Source organism: Nannospalax galili, unplaced genomic scaffold (genome assembly GCF_000622305.1).
Source record: "Nannospalax galili isolate Female #2095 unplaced genomic scaffold, S.galili_v1.0 scaffold171, whole genome shotgun sequence".
Classification (NCBI taxonomy): Eukaryota; Metazoa; Chordata; class Mammalia; order Rodentia; family Spalacidae; genus Nannospalax; species Nannospalax galili.
Window position 1 is genome coordinate 1555967 of NW_008329362.1, and position 19424 is coordinate 1575390.

Sequence of the window (19424 nt, forward strand, 5' to 3'; positions counted from 1 at the left end):
GTAGCTCATTGGAATATATTTAATATAGAAATGTGAAATGTGACATGAAAAATGATGTCAAAGGAAAATTTAAAGGTAGAAAAAAGTAAAGCCCGAATGCAAATCAATTGTTTGACAAAAAATTAAAAAAAAAAAAAAAACAACTTTAAAATCCAAGAACAGTCTCTCTGTTTTGGGCAGACCCAACTCTATATATATATCAAAATGAGAGACTGTCAGGGAAGCTGAGAACCAAGATGTTCCCTAGAATAGAGCTTGTCAGACAATGGTGCATCCCAGTCACTTGGTGGGTGTGTTTAACAGGCTAATGGGCTTTCTCCACCAGAGTTTCTATTCTATCTGGAGAGAGGCTTGGAAATCTGCATTTCCAGCAAGGTCTCAAAAGGTACTGATACTACTGAGGACCACTGTCCTAAGAAAGAGATCTGTAACTTCTCAAGCAACCAGCTAAGTGGGCAAGAGGGACACTGGAGCAACATATTCTAGAAAATGGACTCAGTGAAAGTGATCTTAGCTAGAACATTTTCTATATTAGTAATGACTGCTATCCTTCTACAATCACCGATCACTGAGTAGAGGCCCTTGGGCACCCAAATTAAGCTATTTGGCTTTCTTTATCCAGTGTGCCTACCTTTTATCTAGAATCTTGCCCTCTGGAATAGTTGGCATAAAAAATTTAAGATCATTAGAGTTAGGTAGCTGTCTTTAAGTAAAGCTGGTTTATAATAGCATTCTTTAGTACATTACTAATTTGCCAATATCATTATTCTTAAATATACTTTTTAAATCTCTTTAGTCTGAAGTTCATTTCATTTTTAAATATTAATTTGAGATTGGGGTGGTCAGACATAATACTTAGTTATTGAACTAGGAAGTATCTGCTTATTTCAGGTGGTTAAATGTTAAGTGGTAATGATTAGGAACAGCAAACATGAATCACAGTGGTAAGAAATAGAGTTCCCAATAAAAGTCAGAAAACTTAGCTCATCAGCTATACTCAGGAGTGGAATGCCTGCATTCCCTGGTGCAGTGGTCCATAACCAAGAACATTTAGAGGTGGGCCTTAAATAACATTGTTCTCATCACTAATGTTGCTGTCAACCTTTTCACTCGCTGGTCAATTTATTTTCAGGATGGCTGGACACCAGTTCATGCAGCTGTGGACACTGGTAATGTGGACAGCCTCAAGCTTCTGATGTACCATAGAGCACCAGCTCATGGAAACTCTTTGAGTGCAGAGGAACCCAAGACAGGCCTGTTTGCCTTGGATGGAGGAGAAGAGCACCCTGCAGGCACATCTAAGCCTGTGGTTTCTGCAGACCTCATTAACCACGCTGACAGAGAAGGCTGGACTGCTGCCCATATTGCTGCTTCCAAAGGTTTCAAGGTATGTCTGTTAGCAGCTGGCCTCATCACATAGTCGTGATTCGATAAGTGGCAAATTGTCTGCCATTGACTTGATGTATTTAGACTGGAGATGGGGTGATAATATTGCAGAAGATGATAAGCAACTGGTACATGTTCACATTTTTTTTTCTCTTCAGCAGATGTGTATTGTCAAGGACCTAAGAGAGTGTTCATTTTTTAAAAATCTTTTATTTTAAACATTTCCATAAGAAATGTGAGAGTAAGTCAAGTGTTTTATTTTGTTTGTAATAGGAAGAATGGGTTGGTAGTAATGTAGTTCATGAAGTTGTTTACTACCAAGGCCACAATACTACTTAGAGCATCCATATACAGAGAGGCTCAGATTATAGACCATGTTCTCATGCCCATTTTGTTGATAATAATAGATTTTATCAATAAGCTTAGGGAACTCCTAATATAGGGCACTGTGCATGCTAAGATTTGCAGAGAACATTTTGCCATTAGCTCCTAGACCAGTGGCAAGTGTGGGAGTTTCAAGTATGCGATAAGACACAAAAACGAGCAAGAGGTGAAAGATATGCCCCTAGATCAGCACCAAAATGCAGTGATAGTGGGAAAAAGAAGGGGACTGTGTATTTCAAAGAGTAGTTTAAAAAATATTTGCTTTGAAAATGGCTCATTCTGAAGGAGGGAGAACTTATTCAGGGTTTTTTAGAACAATGTAGAAAATAGTTCAAGTGAAGGGAGAAGTAAGAAAACAAAGGAGACAGACACATAGAAGAAGGGAGGAAGCAGCTAACAGCTCCAACTGAGCTATTGAAAACCAGAAATAAAAGAAGAGAGGGTATCGTTGTTGGCCTGGGGGCCTTCAGTAGCATTTAAAGAGTTTGTCCTCAACTTAGCCGTGAATGTACAGCCTGTGAGAGGTTTTGGAAAAAGATACAAGATAAGTGGTTCTCCAGCTTAAATTATTTATTTTAGCAATAGCAGTTAGATAATTTGAGATGCTGAACAAAATGATGGCAAAGAGAGACTAAGTGGTAGAGGAAGATAAGAACGTGGGAATAATAAGACTTGTTCCAGACAGAAATGTCTAAGGGCAGGGCTGGAGATGGTTCAGTAGGTAAAGTGCTTATTGCATAGGCATTAAGACCTGAGTTTGAATCATCAGCACCCAAGTAAAAGCCCAGTGTGGTGGCATGCTCCTGTGACCAAAGCATTGGGTATGTGGAAACAGACAGATTCTAGGGACTTGCTGACCAGCCAGTCTAGCCGAAGCAATGAGAAACCTGTTCAGAGACAGAGAGACTCTGCCTCAGAAACTAAGGTGGAGACCAACAGAGGAGGATAACATAAATCCACCTCTGGCCTCCATATGCACGTGCAAAGGCAGGCACACCACACGCATGCATGTACACACACTTGCATTTCACACACACACACACACAATGCCCAGGGATAGAACACATAATTGGCATGGAAAAGGAAGAGAGTTGAATGGAAAGATAATATTTTTCTAGGAAAAAGCAAAGCAAAAGAATTGTGATTGAGGAGATTGAGTGTGGTTTTGATCATGTTGAATTTAAGTGCTACCTTTCATTCACTGCAGATGGAAATACATGTAGGTATGTATTTAGAGCTGCTGGATCTACTGCACAGGCTGTTCAAAATGGACTTTGATTTTCAAAAAGAGGGGGAAACCAGCATGGTTTTGTCCAGTGCTTGTTAGCTTTGTAGTCCACTCCTCATCTTACTCCTTAACAAAAAAGAAACAAAACTTCTGAGAACTTTGATATACATGTACCACCTTGAACAGAATGAAACAGCATTTGACATAAATGTTTTAGAAGACAACAGTGGGAAACATAAGTCAGTTAAGTCTGAAAATGCAGCTACTCTGGAACTGGTGAACTCAGTTGATAAGACTAGTAAAGACACATGGAAAGGTAGTTTGCAGCTCACAACCATCTTCTGTAATGACTGACGTCAACAAGTGAGTTGTGTAGACTCAACCTTCAGGTTAAAAAACAAAGAAACGAGATAGAGAGGGAGGGAGGGAGGGAGGGAGGGAGGGAGAGAGAGAGAGAGAGAGAGAGAGAGAGAGGAGAGAAGAGAGAGCCTTCAGTGAAGGGAGAGGTATTGCTGCACAGCCTCTTCATGATGAACTCTTATTAGTTCTGGAGTTCTCATGATCAAAGACATTATTTCCATTGATTACTTAGACCCTGGCAGCAATAGATAATCTGTCACTGTTGAACAACAGGAAAGATGACTCTTTTTCTTGACTATGGCTCTTCCATATCCTCTTACTTTTAAAAGCATAAGATCAATTTTTGAGGGAAGATTTTAAGGAGTGATTGACAACACACACTGCTAAGCTGTTTAAATAATAGATAGTTTTAGCTCTGGAGTGGACATTTAATCTTTCATTTTGACCTCTTTATTTTATGATTAGGACCTTTAAGCCCCAGAGGGTTTAACAGATAGCAATTGGGAATGATGCCCAGATTGTCTGACTTTATCACTTTTTTCATTCTGCATCTTTCCTTTCTAGTCAGAAGTGTTGTTAAATGTATCTGTATCACTTGTCTAAAACAATGGTTCCATTCTGGCCAAGATAGTTTTCCCAGATTATCCATTTATAATAATTTTCTAAGGTCAGTTTTCAGAAAAAAATCACAACTGTGAGTGTGAAAGTAGAAACATTCTACTGACCACAATATATTCTTAAAAATGATCCAAGAGAGAAGCATATGCTTGCTAGTCCAGTCTGTGCAAGGCTAGTCCAGTCTGTACAGGCTAGTCATGCTGCTCAGTAAGCAGTGTTCCTTCATGGTCTCTGCTTCAGTTCATGCCTCCAAGTTCCTGTCTTGAGTTCCAGCCTGACCTCCCTCACCTTGGAAATGTAATATACAGTAAACTCTTTCTTCCCCAAGTAGCTTTTGGTCAGTATTTTATCACAGCAACAGAATGAATAGAATAGTATGCTAATTATAAAAAAATAGAGCACACAGATTTCAACAGACACTTGTGGAATTTTAGAGTTTATCCATTCAGCAACAATGCATTATATGTGAAGAAATTAAGTCTTGTGAAATGGTGACATTAATATCTCAAAGACAATTCATGGAGAATCAGATTCCCAGTGCAGGGCTGCTTGTTTTCTGATGTTTGATCATCTGTATAGCCATCTGATGTTTGCCAGTGGGAGCTTTTCTCTCAAGCTGGCTTCTGAGTGCTCCAGAGAAAAGGTTGAACCACAGATAAGCTCTTCTTTGGGATTAATAATTTTCTGGAAATAGATAAAAGAAATTCTTAATGAGATCCTGTAAAAGAAAGGAGATTAGATCTGAGCTTCTCTGTCATTGAATGAAACGCATAGTCCCAGACAAATTTTACTTATTTATATTGAACTTTTTCTTCATCTATTTGCTTCCATTTATTCATTTATTTGAGTTATAGCCTTACTCTGTAACCAGGGTGGTCAGGAGCTGCCTATGTAGTCCAGGCTAGTCTTAAGATCACAGCAATCCTCCAACCTCAGCTTCCCAAGAGCTGGGATTACCAGGTATGACCATGTCCAGCTTCCCACTTAGAGCATTTTCACCCAGAGGATTGTGTGTTTTGCTACAAGAGTAGATTATACAGCTAGCTTATCTGTTGCCGAAGTCTGTGGCTTCCTGTCACTCCTGTTCTTCCTGAGCTTAATACTTTAATACGTTGAGTATTCAATACAAACTATTTTTGCTCTGGGCTTCTAGCATATTGCCCATCCTCCCTTCCACTCTAGCAATTCCCAGGCTCTATTCTAAGAAACCTCCTCTGTTTTCACAAGCCCATCCAGTTTTTACATTTAGCAGTGGCTTCTGCAGTAACCAAACCAATATCTTAACATCTGACTTTGTAACTGTCTTGTAGCGTTTTGTTTCCAGCATCCTTGAAGTCGTCCCTAGGCAGGCCCACTGCTCTCTGGTTAGAGTGGTCCTCCTGTTGCCATCTTTAAGCCATTCTTTCATTGTGTTAGGATTGTGGTCTTGGTGCATTGCTGACTTTTACTCCAGAAGCATCTAGTATTTCCTCTCACCCTGTCGCAACCACTCCAGTTCTCTAGGTTGCCTGGATAAGGTAGGTGCTCACAAAGGTCCATATAGGGCTCCAAGATTTGTTTTCTTCTTACTTAGGTCTTGCTACAAGGAGAACTAGACAGTAGGAACCACTGAAGTGTCTCCTTGTTGCACAGAATTACATAACTGGTTTAAAGAGGTGAACATCAGACGAGGAGCCTGCAAGCTGCCCAGTCAGAACTAGATGCCATTCAAGATAGAGATCTAATGTGTCCCCCAACCCTGATCATCTCCTTTTCTCTCTTAATTTTTAGCAAAATTATTTTTAAAATTATAGACTATGAGTAAACAAAAGGAAGGATTTTTAAACACTTTCTAGAATATTCAGTGGAGATTAAGTAAATGCTTGCTTATTTGGGTCAGCAATGATCAACTGACAGAATCCTAAGGGGAAATGAAATTAGCCAGGCAGAGCCAAACTCAACCCCTCACCCAAAACATGAACCCCTTTTTCCCTCTCTGTACTTTCTCCATTGACATCCCCTAAATACAGTCTCTAGGGGTTCCAAAACCTTGCTTTAGCCCCACTGGGTATGTCCTGAGTTTATCCAGAAGGTTCTTCAAGGAGGTTCCCTTTTTACAAGGCATCTTTGAGGTAGTGTCTTGATTTTCTTGATCTGATAATATCACCAGGCTTTGGTGTTTACTTGTTCCATTTTCTTTACTTCATTAGTTCAAATGATCAACACAACTCTAGATTTTATTTCTTAATACATGAACTTTGAGTGTTTGCCTCATCCATTGCCCATGGACATTGCTCTGATGAGTTCTCATCTGCTCTCATGAAGTGTTCTAGGTCCTGTCAGTCTCCATGCACCTCCTTTATGCAGCCGCAGGAGGGGCCTATCCTACAGCTGAATGTAGTGATGCAACTTACCCATTATATCTTTCTACAGTTCTGTCACTCTCAGGGTAAGCATTAGTCCTGAACTATGATAGTCGAACCCTTTCCAACTGGCCTCTCACCACCTCCCCAGGAACATATACTTCTGTCACCTTTTCTAGTGCATTCTATGTGCAACCCACATGACTAACTGTCCTTTCCCTGGCTTTGCATTTGCTGTTCCCATAGTTTCAAATGGCCCCTTCTGACCCTGTTTCTGTCCTAACCCTGTTTGCCTGAAAATAACCGTTGAAGGCACAGCCCTGGGAATTAGGTGTAACCAGGGCACCTCCCACACTCCACTTAGAGAGTTTTCACTTTACTGTTGTTTGCATGCTTCTCTCCCTTTATCATCTAAAAACATCCATTTTACATATTTCTGTGTACTGTTCCTAGCAGAGACTCCAGCTTAGAAGTGTTTATTGAGTCAATGAGTGAATGGACTGGTACAGAGCTTATAACTGGTCTCTGTTCCCTCACTCTTGCCAAGTGTATCTTCCATGAGCATCACTTGGCTCTTACAACAGTGCTGATCTTACATTTTTCTACCCACAACCCCTGCAGAGGAGGACCCACACTGCCTAGCCTTCAGCCCTTCCCAGCTGACTCTGACCAGACCATTTTTGACCATTTGCAGCTACAACTGCCTACTTGTGTATGTCATTATGTCCCATCTTAACAGCTTCTTTCTCCTCTGCCCTACAAAGCAGTGAGTACAACAAAGGTTGCTCTTAGCACTTATCTGTGCATTTGGAAACTTTTTTTTCTCCTTCTGCCCATCTCAGGCTGTTGGATCTCTGCCTTGACTTTGATTTTATTTCTAGCACTTTGGACTTTAGGTTTCTGCTTTATTTCATTGGCACTGGATCCTGCTTTTGAACTCTCTTGAAACGACTATGGAGGAAATTGCTCATCATCCCTCACCATCTTTTCTGCCCTTTCTCTTTGGTAATGAGCCCATGCATTTTCCTCTGGACCCACGATCACCCCAGATAAAGACTACATTCTTCAGCTCCCATTGCTGGAAACTATGGCCTTGGACCTAAGTTCTGGGCAATGCGATATGAGTAAAAGTGAAAAATAAAGCCCAAGCCACTATGTATCGTTTCTGTCATAGCAGATCTATCTGTATTCTAGGACTTCAAATTAAAATCATCCATCTAAATACCTGGGTAAGATACCCTGCCTAGCTCCAGCCCTCTGGGAATCCATCTCTGGCAACTGGTCCCACATTTTTCCTATGCAGTTCTTCCAAGGAAGAGAAAAGGGTGAGAACTGTTCCATGTTCCTACTTCTCCATAAAGTAAAAGTTCACTGCAGGCACATCTACAGCCCCTTGCTATGGCTTAGACAAACATTCCTCAGAGGCTCTGGTCTTTGGTCCTATAGGGAGGTAGTGAAAGCTTTAAGAGAAGGAGCCTAGTTAGAAGTCTTCTGGTCACATGGAGGCATCTTTGGTAGGGGATATCTAGACCCTGAATTTACTGTTTCTTCTCTTTACTTCCCAGTTACCATGAGGTGAGCAGCTTTGCTCTACCACAGGCCTCTCACCAATATTTGCTGCCTCACCAAAGGCCCAAAGCAATAGCAGCAACTGACCAAGACTGAAATCTCTAACTTGAGTACAAAAGAGCCTGTTTTCTTTTATTTTTTTTCAGTAAACAGAAATTTATTACCTCTATAAATTCCTCAACTTATCAGTAGCATTCATTGTTTTAAATTTTGTTTTAAAAGCTTTAACTATATATATATATATATTTTTTTTTAAATGGGACTGGAGAGATGTCTCAGCAGTTAAGAACAATGACTGCTTTTGCAGAAGACCAGGGTTCAGTTCCCAGCACCCACATGGCAGCTAACAACCATCTGCAATTCCAGTTCCAGGAGATCTGATGCCCTTTTCTGACCTCTGTGGACATTGCATGACATGGGTGCTTAACATAAAATATTTGTAAAAGCATTAATACATACTGTGTTTAAAATATATTTTATTAATTGTTTTGAATTTTTCATAAATATATTGTGATTGTATTTAAATCCTCTCCTCTCTCTGCTGCCCCCTTAATATCCCCCACACAATTTCATGTACTCTGTTTTACACTATTTTACACATACATAATTATATATATTTACATATTTCTGTGTACTGTTCCTAGCAGAGACTCCAGCATATATATATATACACACATATATCACATATATAAAGGCCTATCGAATATAATTTGTGTCTCCAAATGCCCTTCAGTATGGCTTCATCCACTGGAGTCTGGTTAACCTACCAAGAGTCACACCCTTAAAAGAGACTGACGCTCCCCTTTCCAGCAACCATCAGTTGTAAGTAGCTTCTTGGGTAGGGTTAGGGTTCCTTACTCATTTCCCCACATCCATTCTGGGATATTTTTCTGACTTGAGCTTAGTGGTACTTGTGCATGCTGTCACCATTGCTGTGAGTTTCTATGAGTAACTTCCAAGCTGTCTGGAAAACTGTTTCCTTGTAGTTATCCACCACCTCTGATGCTTATGTTCTTTCTGACATGTCTTTAGCCCTTGTTTTTTTTGTAATTGGTTGTGTCAGGTGTTAGTTACAGTGATAGAAATCTGTCTAACATAGTCCTTTCCTCTGCATTCCTTTCCTCAAGTCTAACTTTTTTATCTTTGTATATGTGTATATTATATGTGTGTGTGTATCATTGCACGTAATTGTGAGTGCCATGCCTGCATTGGAGGTCAGAGGACCAACATCAGGTATGGGTTCTTGTTTTCTGCCTTGTTAGAAGTAGGGTCTCCTGTTTCTTGCTGCATATACTAGGTTAGCTGAACCAGGAGTTTATGGGGTATCTCCTGTCTCTGCTGGGATTACAGATGTTCATTACCACATCTAGCTTTATGTGAGTTCTGAAGAACTTAACGCAGGTCCTCACAGTTACACAGCCCTTTATCTACTGAACCATCTCACAGCCCTCATATCTAACGCTTCACAAACACATCACATTTCTCTATGAGGCATGGAGCTGTTACCTTGTTTGTCCTCAGAATCATCAGTATTAGCATAGTGCCTGGAATATCGCCTTACACATGGTTATTGTGAACATTAAATGAGCATTAATTCAGTCACGCACCACATAACAAAGTTTCGGTTATTAGTCTACAGTATATATGATGATGATCCCATAATATTATAGTGCCATCTCTTCACATGGAGGTGTAGTCCATGATGTTTATATTTATAGGATGAATGACCTAATAACACATTTCTCAGATAATATCTCCGTTATTATGCAATTCATGACAGTTCTTGCAATGTGTCAAAAATGTGCCTGGGAGTTAGCATGCACTCAGATATGACATAGGGACTGTAGCTGTTCTTGTAAAGAACCATTGGGCCAACATTTTCACCTGGTTTGTGTTCCCCTTGGGCCAGCACAGCACTGTAGGATTTTGCCTTGTAGCAGTGTTTGGATGGTGTCATCCTCTTAGACTCTGACCTTTCATGCTCCCTTCAAGAAGCAATCACTGCTCATCATTTTGTGGCCCACTGCCCTACCTGGGTATAATAAAAATTAGAAACCACACGCTTTAAAGGGCAGAAGTCAAAGAATCTTAATTTGGGACAATTTTAAGCTAGTCTTATACCATTTATCATTTGTTTGTAATTTAAAGAATCATCACCTAAAATTATCTCCAGACTTTAGTATTTGCTACATGTACTAATACTTCATCAGCTAACTAAATGTTGGGAGCATTTTCTAATTGATAATGATTATATTGATTATAATAAATTACAGCTGCTAATAAACATGTGACATTTAGTTCATGCCAAGTATTGAAGATTTCTGTATGCAGCTTTTGTTTGAGATCCATAGCAATCCTGAATAAACATACTTAAAACACAAATAAGGGATTTGAAGGAGAAAAATGACAGAAGACCTACCCTGATTGTAGATATCATATATGTTGGTCTGATTCTAATCCAGGCTTTGGCTTTTACCACCTTTTGCCATAAGTACTAACTAGTATGATAACTGTTTTTTATTTTTAGAAAATCTCTTGTCTGCTGGGTGTGGTGGCACACACCTTCAATCCCAGAACTCAGGAGGCAGAGGCAGGTGGATCTCTGTAAGTTCAAGACCAGCCTGGTCTACATAGTGAGTTCCAGGACAGCTGGGGCTACAGGGAGACCCTGTCTCAAAAAGACCAAAAAAAAAAAAAAAAAAAAAAAAAAAAAAAAAAAAGATCTCTTGTCATCCTGGACTTTTCAAAGTTTACTTTTCAGATTGTTTTCTACTTAAGCCTATTAGAGTTGATCCAACATCATCCAAGGTTCTCATTGGCTATCTTTTTTACTTACTGCTTTTATATGAGTTTTAGAAAAAACAGCTTCATAGTTGCACTTTATAAACTTAAGTTTGTTTTCAGTTAGTTCCATAGCTTAGCGATTTTCTAAATCTGATCCATATACCCCTGAAAGCCAGATGTCATTTATAAGTCCTACAGGCCCCTCCAAACTAAGCAAGAGACAGCAGGACAAACAAATGCCCCAATATGTTACTTAGCAGACGAGCTTTATTTAGGGGGTCCCCTGGTAAATCTTCTCCATTTTCTAGATCTAGTCTCCCAGCCCATTGGCACCTCAAAAAAGTCCTTTGTATCAGCTTTGCCCTCAGAACAACAGGGCTTTTGTTCAAATTTCATTTTAATTGGTAATTTCAACTTCCTCTTTGCCTTTCTTTCTGGCCTATACAGATTTTTTTGCACTTGTGAACTCACTGTTGTGCTTAAAAGTATTTTCGGAGGCAATATGAAGCAACTGGAACTCACAGTAGTCCTCCTGGGAGTATGAATTGGCACAGCCACTGTGCAAAGTACTTACAGTATACACGACCACAGAACAGAGCATGGCTGCTCTCCAGCAGCTTGGTGCAACTGTATGTGCCCAGCACGTGTGCACTATGGATGTGTACCGCAAAGTTCATAGAAGAACCTAAATGTACATCAACAGAGAATGAATAAGTTATTTGTGGCATTTTATGCTAGAATACCACACTGTGAATAGAAGAGATATGTTTGATGAAAGAAGCTAAATATAATAATATAATATAATATAATAATGTAATAATATAATATAGCTGCCATGTGGGTTCTGGGATTCGAACCCGGGGTATGATTCCATTTATGCAGAGTTCAAGCATAAGCTAAAGCAATCTCTAACATTATAAATCAGAATAAGAGTTCTGGGGGTGAGGGCTGAGATGGAGAATAAAAAGTGGAAAATGTTCCTTCCAAATAATTCCATTTCTGTCAGTGCACTGATTATATTTGGATTTGTGTGCTTTTCATGGGAATATTATACATCAAATAATGCAGTTATATTATGAAGAGAAAATATATGTGGGTTGTTTTTTTTTTTTGGTCTTTTTGGGGGGGGGTCTTTTTGAGACAGGGTCTCCTGTAGCCCCAGCTGTCCTGGAACTCACTATGTTGACTAAGCTGGCCTTGAACTAACAGATCTTCCTGCCTCTGCCTCCCAAGTGCTGGGATTAAAGGTGTGTTCTACTGCACCCAGCTGAGAAAATATTTTTTACGAAACAGAAAGGAATGATCTACAGCAATATTAGAGAAAGTGTGCAGAATGCCTGATTTGCTGTGCTATCAGAAGTCCTTGGGTGCATACTGCCTGACACAGTCTTTACAAACCAAGGGCTTGAGTCTGAAGAGATGGCTCAGCATTTAAGAGCACTGGCTGCTCTTGCAGAGGGCCCTGGTTTAGTTCCCAGCACCCACATGGCAGCTAACAACCATCCACAACTCCAGTTCCAGGGGATTTGATGCCCTCTTCTGACTTCCTTGGGCATTGTATGGCATGGATTCACTTACATATATGCAGGCAATACACTCATACACATTAAAAAAAAAAAAAAGCAGGGCTGAGGAGATTGCTCAGCGGTTAAGAACACTGGTTGTCCTTGCAGAAGACCTAGGTTCGAATCCCAGCATCCACACAGCAGCTAACAACTGTCCGTAACTCCAGTCCCAGAGGATCCGACAGCCTCTTCTGACCTCTGTGAGTATTGCATGACATGGGTGCACTTACCTACATGCAAGCAATACATGCATACACATAAAATGAAAATAATGAATAAAATTTTCTTAAAAAACAAGGGCTGACACGTTAAAGCACTTTCTAGCATACTTAAAGCACCAAGTTCCATCCTCAGCACTTCGAAAAGAAGAGAATGGAAAAGAATTCACACAGCTAGAGATTTTTTTCTTCTTCATTTTTTTTATTAGTTCTTTGAGAATTTCATATAATGTAGTTTAATCATATTTACTCCCTCTCCCAACTCCTCCCAGGGCCACACCCTCTTCCCTACCCACCCAACTTTGTGTCCTTAGTTTGTTATTAGCCCTTTGATTCCACTTTGTGCTACCTGTCTAGGGTGTGTGGCCATCCACTGGAGTGTGGTTGACCTACCACAGGCCATACTCTTAAAGAAAAGGAAACTGACTCTTCCTCCCAGCCTGCTATCAATTGCCAACAGCTTCTCAGCTAGAAGTGGGACATTATGCCCACCTCCCCTCTCCATCCTGGGATTTTTTCCTGTCTTGAGCTTGCACAGGTCTTGGATATACTATTACACCTACTGTGATTTCATATATGCCACTGCCCTGTTGTGTCTGGAAAACAGTTTCCTTATAGTCATCTATTGCCTCTGACTCTTACAATCTTTCCTTCCCTTCTTCCACAATGACTCCTGAGTCTTGGGAGGAGAGAATGTGATATACATATTCCATTTAGGCCTCTGCACTCCATCACCTCTAGCTCGCTGCACTTTGACCAGATGTGAGTCTTTGTGTTAATTGCAATTCGCTATCAAAAGAAGCTTCCCTGATTAAGGCTGAAAGATGCACTAATTTATTGGTATAACAATAGTCATTACGAGTCTACTTAATACTATGTCCATTTAGCAGAATAATCGTAGCATATTGTGTCCTGTGGCCTATGATCTGCAGAGTCACATTTTGAACCCAGAAACTCAAATATACAGATTCAGTTCAGATATATCTAAATAATATCTGCAAGTGTAGGAGAAAGCATGTCTTTGGGGGAATGATGGGATGGACATTACCTGGTTTGGCATCTAGTAATTTGTATTGTTTCCTGGCCTATTCAGTGCCTTATTCTTGTAAAAAAAAATAGTAAATTAATCATGAAATAGTAAAATTTGATACAAAAGAGTTACCTGGTAAATATCCTGATGTAATATCCTACTATATGCTATGCATTTATTCATGAGAAAATGAATAAATTTTACTTCTTTCTTCTTTTACTTTACATTTGAAGAATTATGGAGGACAAAAAAACTTTCATAGCTACTAATATTCTTTAAAAAGATGATTTCTATAAGCAACCCAATAGAAGAAAAACTTGAAAAGAATATAATTTCAGTAACTTTTGAACATTTTTAAAAAATATTTTATTTAGTATGATTTTTATTTTATGTGTGTGTTTTGTCTGCATGTACATAAGTGTACCCATATTGTGCAGTGTCCATGGAGGTCAGAAGAGGGTCTCAGATCCCCTGGAACTGGGGTTATGGATGGTTGTTAGCCACCATGTAGGTTTTAGGAATTGAACTCGAGTCTTCTGCAAGAGCCACCAAGTTAAGTGCTCTAAACTGCTGAGCAGACTTGAACATGTTCTTTAAAAAACTCAATCAATGGGACTGGAGAGATGGCTCAGAGGTTAAGACCACTGGCTGTTCTTGCAGAAGACCCGGGTTTGAATCCTAGCATCCCCATTGCAGCTAACAACATTTCATAACTCCAGTTCCAAGAGATCAGACACCACTTCTGTCCTCCATGGGCACTGCACCACATGGGCGCACTTACACACATACAGGCATAAATAAATTTTTTAAAAATTTAAAAACTCAGTATGGTGGTCATATATGTGTGCATGCGTGGGTATGTGGTATATGCATGTGTGTGAATGCGTGTCTGCTGATACATACATGTGTAGAGGTTGATGTCAGAGTATCAGTTTCTTCCTCCAAAGCTGTGTGCCTGATTTTTTGAGACAGTCTCATTGAACCTGGAGCCTACCAATTGGCTTCACTGGCTAATCAGTGAGCATGTCCCACTACCCAATTCTCCTTTATCCACCTCCTCCTAGCACTGGAATTACAAATACATGCTCCCATGAGCAGCTTTTACATGGATGTTGGAGATATGAATTCAGGTCATACTGAGTCATCTTCCCACCCAGTGTTCATATATTTTAAAGTAAAACAATTATGTAGCATAAGATTTCAATTACATATATGATTAGGAGGACTCTGGGACACATTTTTTAAATTAGTGCCCAGCATCACCCACCCAGGGCTCAGGGACCATTGCAGAAGAGGGGCCATAAAGTTTGTAAGAGGCAGGGGGGGATGTGCATGACCATATGGCAATAGATCCTTACAGCATCCTGGGACCTTGCTCATATAAGCCTACAGCAATGGTGTCAGCATGCACAAGACCCATGCAAAGCCAAGCAAACAAAACCCCAGAATAGAACTGGGGAAATAGGCAGCAGGCCCCAACCTTAACTGAAGAACTATTAGCAACTGATAACTGCTGGGTGAGGAAGAGTTTATCTTCTTTAAGGGAAAGAATCTAGATAGGCACACTAGACCCCAGTGGATGAACTTGCACTGAGGGACCTCTGGGTACACTAACTTGGCTCAGTAGGCCTTAACATATTTGACAGAATGCATGAAATCCAGTGGGGGAGCTATTGGGGGTGCAGATGGAGGAGGGGATATAAAGATGATTAAGGTGTTCTATGTGAAATATATAAAAATTCAATAAAAATACATGTTAAAGAGCAACTTTAGAAAATTTTAAAAAATTCTCATCTTAATTTCACTCTGTGAATCAACTGAGCTGATATTTTACTTCTTAAAAGCTAAGAGTCTTCTGAGAAAGGTCCCAGGAGCTTGTAGGACTCTATTTCCGTATAGTCATGTACCTCCTCCCTGCCTCTTACACTCCATCTTCTGCAATGATCCCTGAGCCCTGGGTCGGATAAGTTTAATATAGGAGTCCTGTCCAAGGACCCACACCCTGAAGACTCTATTCTCTATACTTTGGCCATTTGTGATCTTTTGTGTTCCTGGCCCTCTGTTGAGAGAGGGAACTTCATTGATGAAAATTGAGAGATTCATTAGTGTCCTCTTTATCCCTTGTTCTATGTTTGGTGAGCCTTAGGTTGCATGTGCTGTCAGCATGAACAATACCTATGTAAACTCAAACAGACAAAATCCAAGCACAGAATTATGGAAATGTGCATCAGACCCCAGTCTTATTCAAAGATTATTAGCAACCAATTACTGCTGGATGAGGAAGAGCTGATCCTCTTAATTGGAGGGACTCTAGATAGGCTGCCTAGGCCCTAGTGGATGAATTTGTGCTGAGGGATGTCTGGGCACACTAACTTGACAAGGTAGGCCTAACACAAATGACAGAATGTATGAATTCCAGTGGGGGAGCTGTGCAAGGGTGCCAATGGGGAAGGAGGTATATGGATGATCATGATTATGTTGTTATGTGAAATACACAAAAATTGAATAAATTTTGTTTTTAAAACAAAAAATATCATTAAAAAACTAAGAGTCACCAGGCATGGTGGCACACGCCTTTAATCCCAGCACTCGGGAAGCAGAGGCAGGCGGATCTTTGTGAGTTCAAGGCTAGCTTGGTCTACATAGTGAGTTCCAGAACAGCTGGGGCTACAGGGAGACCCTGTCTCTAAAAAACCAAAAAAAAAAAAAAAATACTAAGAGTCTTCTATGAGAACCGTAATCCTCATGTAAATGAAGCACTGTAGGCTGCGCCTGCAGCTGAGGGGTAGAGGGCTTGTCTAGCAGGAGCAAAGCCCTAAATTCCATCCCCAGCACCTGAAGATAATTTACATAAATGAAATATTCTTTGCTTTGCATTTGAGATATTATTTAGATACATTGGAGATCTATATTTGAATTTTGGAAATTGAAATAAAATTTCTAGCTATGAATTTACTTTTTAAAATACTTTTTATTACAGTTGTGTGTGTGTGCACATGTGTGTGTGCGTGTGCATGCGTGTATGTGTGTATTTGTGCATACCGTATGTCTGGGCGGAGGTCAGAGGGCAGTTTTGGGAGTTATCTCTCTTCCACTATGTGGGTTCTGAAGTTGAAACTCAGATTGTCAGGCTTGACAAAAGATGGCCTTAACCAGCTGAGCCATCACACCTGCCCATTTTGTTTGTTTTCTTGTTTTGCAGTGCTGAGGATAGAATCCTGACCTTGTACATGCTAGGCAAGATCTTTACATCCTAGTCCTTGGTTTATAAAGACTATGTCAAGCAATATATAACCCAGACAGGTCTTGAACTCTTATTCATCCTGACTTCACCTCTGAAGGGTAGGAATTATAGGGATGTGCCATCATGCCCAACCTTATATTGAGAATTCTTGATTGGCCTGCCACAGGCAACTGGCTTTTCCTTAGGGGTTAGCACTCCAGTTGATTCATTTGGACAAGAAGATAATAGTGCTCTTGTCTTTACAGAACTGCCTAGAAATCTTGTGTAGGCATGGAGGGCTAGAGCCGGAAAAGAGAGACAAGTGCAATCGGACTGTGCATGATGTTGCCACTGATGACTGCAAGCATTTGCTGGAGAATCTGAGTGAGTGATGTTCCAGCCTATTCATCCTTCCATACCACTGGGGCCTCTGGAACAATGGGAATGTATCAGCACAGATAAAATTTATTCAGCCTTCTCTTTTGAGCTACAGTTATTACAGAAGCTATTTATTTATTGTACATGTGTTCATTTCTTTTTTCCATGTAGAATGACTTTATAGAAGTCCTTGCTTTTCAAATAGTGCTAGATCTTACTAACCTGGGAGATCACAACCTGGAAGAGCAATCTCATGATGATTCACGCTCATTCATCTGTCCGTCTGTCTGTCTCTCTCTCCCTCTATTTCCCCCTCTCTCTCTCTCTTTTTCTTTTACATTAGAATAGCAGGTGAAAATGCCAGCTGTACACTCTGCATCAGCTATTCCTATGAGCCTGGCAAGGGTTTGTCCCAGCACTTGGTTACTTACCAGTCTTTCACATAATTGATGATCTCTTGGGTCCCCTCCAGCTCTACAAGTATATGCTCCTCAGCACATTTTATGAAAGGTTCTTTTGTGGGCATATGAATGTGGAATGCTAGATCATAGAAAATATTATGATATGTTGATGATCACTCAATCCACTCATTCAACCAGCTGTTTCAGTAATTGATCTTTAGGATAAGTAGACTTTTTACATCTAAAATAGTATTTTAACCTTTCATTTTCTAGGTAGACGTGTAGCCTTCCTCCCTCTCTCCCATTTCTCCTTTCCTCCCCTATCCCTCTCTTCCCATCCCTTCCTCCACTCCCTTCTCCTTCCCTCTTCTCCTCTTCCCCCAACCCCTGTTTCCAAGCAGGGTCTCTCTTTGTAGCCTTGGTTCACCTGAAACTCACAATGTATACCAGGCTGGCTTCAAAATCACAGTGATCCTCCTCCCTCAGCCTTCACGGTACTGGGATTACAGGTATAAGCTATCAGAGCTATTTTAGATTTGTATTCTTTGATTTCATGAAGAAAATTAGGGTAAGAAAGAATTTGTTCAAACGACAAGGTTATGTTTATATAAAGAAATAAAAATCATAGAAATCCTCCTCAAATCTGAGGTCTTGATTTTAACAAGACATTTTTATCAGTGTGACCCAGCTTTATAAAATTTAAAGTTTTGAATCTATCTTCACTTGCTGAAGAATTGTGTTTTATAACCTTTCTTTAAGAAATAATAGTGATACTTTTATTAGCACATTTTAGCTTTTTATAACTCAACCCATTTGTCAGAATGAAATTAATTTTTATCACTTATTGAAATTCTTTTTATACTAAACATTAAAATCAGAAGCAGTAATATAGATAGCTGTGGTTTATTGGATGTGAAAGAAAAGGATCAGGTTGGCCTGGCCGAAAAGAGGTGGGGAATTGAAGGGTTAGACATGATAGTGGATATTTTGAACCATTTAGTACTGACTAGTGAGGTTTCTTAGTTTTGTTTTTTGTCTTTGAGACAGTGTTTTGCTACATTATGGAGGATGACCTCGTGATCTCAATCCCTCTGTCTTAACAACTTGAATGCTAGGCTTATGGGTGTGTATCCAATATTATTATTACATTCTTGACTGCGTACATGATTAAAATGATATTTTAGAATTGTAGGTATCTTTGTGTGGGACAAATCAACCTGTAAAGAGTACAGAGTTCTACTCCATATCAAGAAATTTTAACTCTCAAAACTTGAGAGACTGTGGCAGGAGGATGATGCATTTAGGGGCAGCCTAGGTGGCATAGTGAGTTCAAGATCCTGTCTAAAATTACATATGAGCCAGGTATCCAGAGATGGACAAAGATAGTGGACATGGAAATGGTAGGAAATGAGTGGAGGAATGAAAAATTCTGAGAGAAGGAATTAAAGATTCCAGTTTAGTGGAATATAGATTTTTTTTTTAAGTATGTTCTAATGATTCTCTGAATTTCCTCAGTGTTTGTTATAATGTTTCCCTTTTCATCTCTGATTTTATTCATTTCAATTCTTTCTTTTTTTGGTTAATCTGGCTACAAGTCTGTTTTATTAATCTTTTCAAAAAAATACTTTTAATTGATTCTTTTTAAATTTAATTTATTTTTATTTTATGTGTATGTGTATTATGCCAGCATGTAGGTAAAGGCACTCATGTCATACAGGGCCTGAGGAGGACAAAAGAGGGCATCAGATCCCCTGGAACTGGAGTTATGAACTGTTGTTAGCCACCATGTGGGTTCTGGGATTTGAACCTGGGTCTTCTGCAGCCCTTAACTGTTTCTTTATGATTCTTTATATTGCTTTTGTTTGTTTGTTTGTTTGTTTGTTTGTATTTGTTAATTTCAACCCTGATTTTATCTTTTTATCTTTCCTGCCAACCTAC

At 39.7% G+C, this 19424-nt stretch overlaps 1 protein-coding gene across 5 annotated transcripts in view; it reads left to right on the top strand.

The window, feature by feature from the left end:
• Cttnbp2 (cortactin binding protein 2) overlaps positions 1-19424 on the top strand; it is a 173312-nt gene that overhangs the window by 99393 nt on the left and 54495 nt on the right. For all 5 annotated transcript variants that reach the window (XR_003850181.1, XM_008837185.3, XM_008837200.3 and 2 more), the window contains 2 exons: positions 1133-1387; positions 16974-17091. Coding sequence is in view for 4 of the 5 variants with exons in the window: in XM_008837185.3 (XP_008835407.1) it covers positions 1133-1387; positions 16974-17091 (373 nt within the window). In the remaining variant the exon portion in view is untranslated. The remainder of the gene's footprint in view (positions 1-1132; positions 1388-16973; positions 17092-19424) is intronic.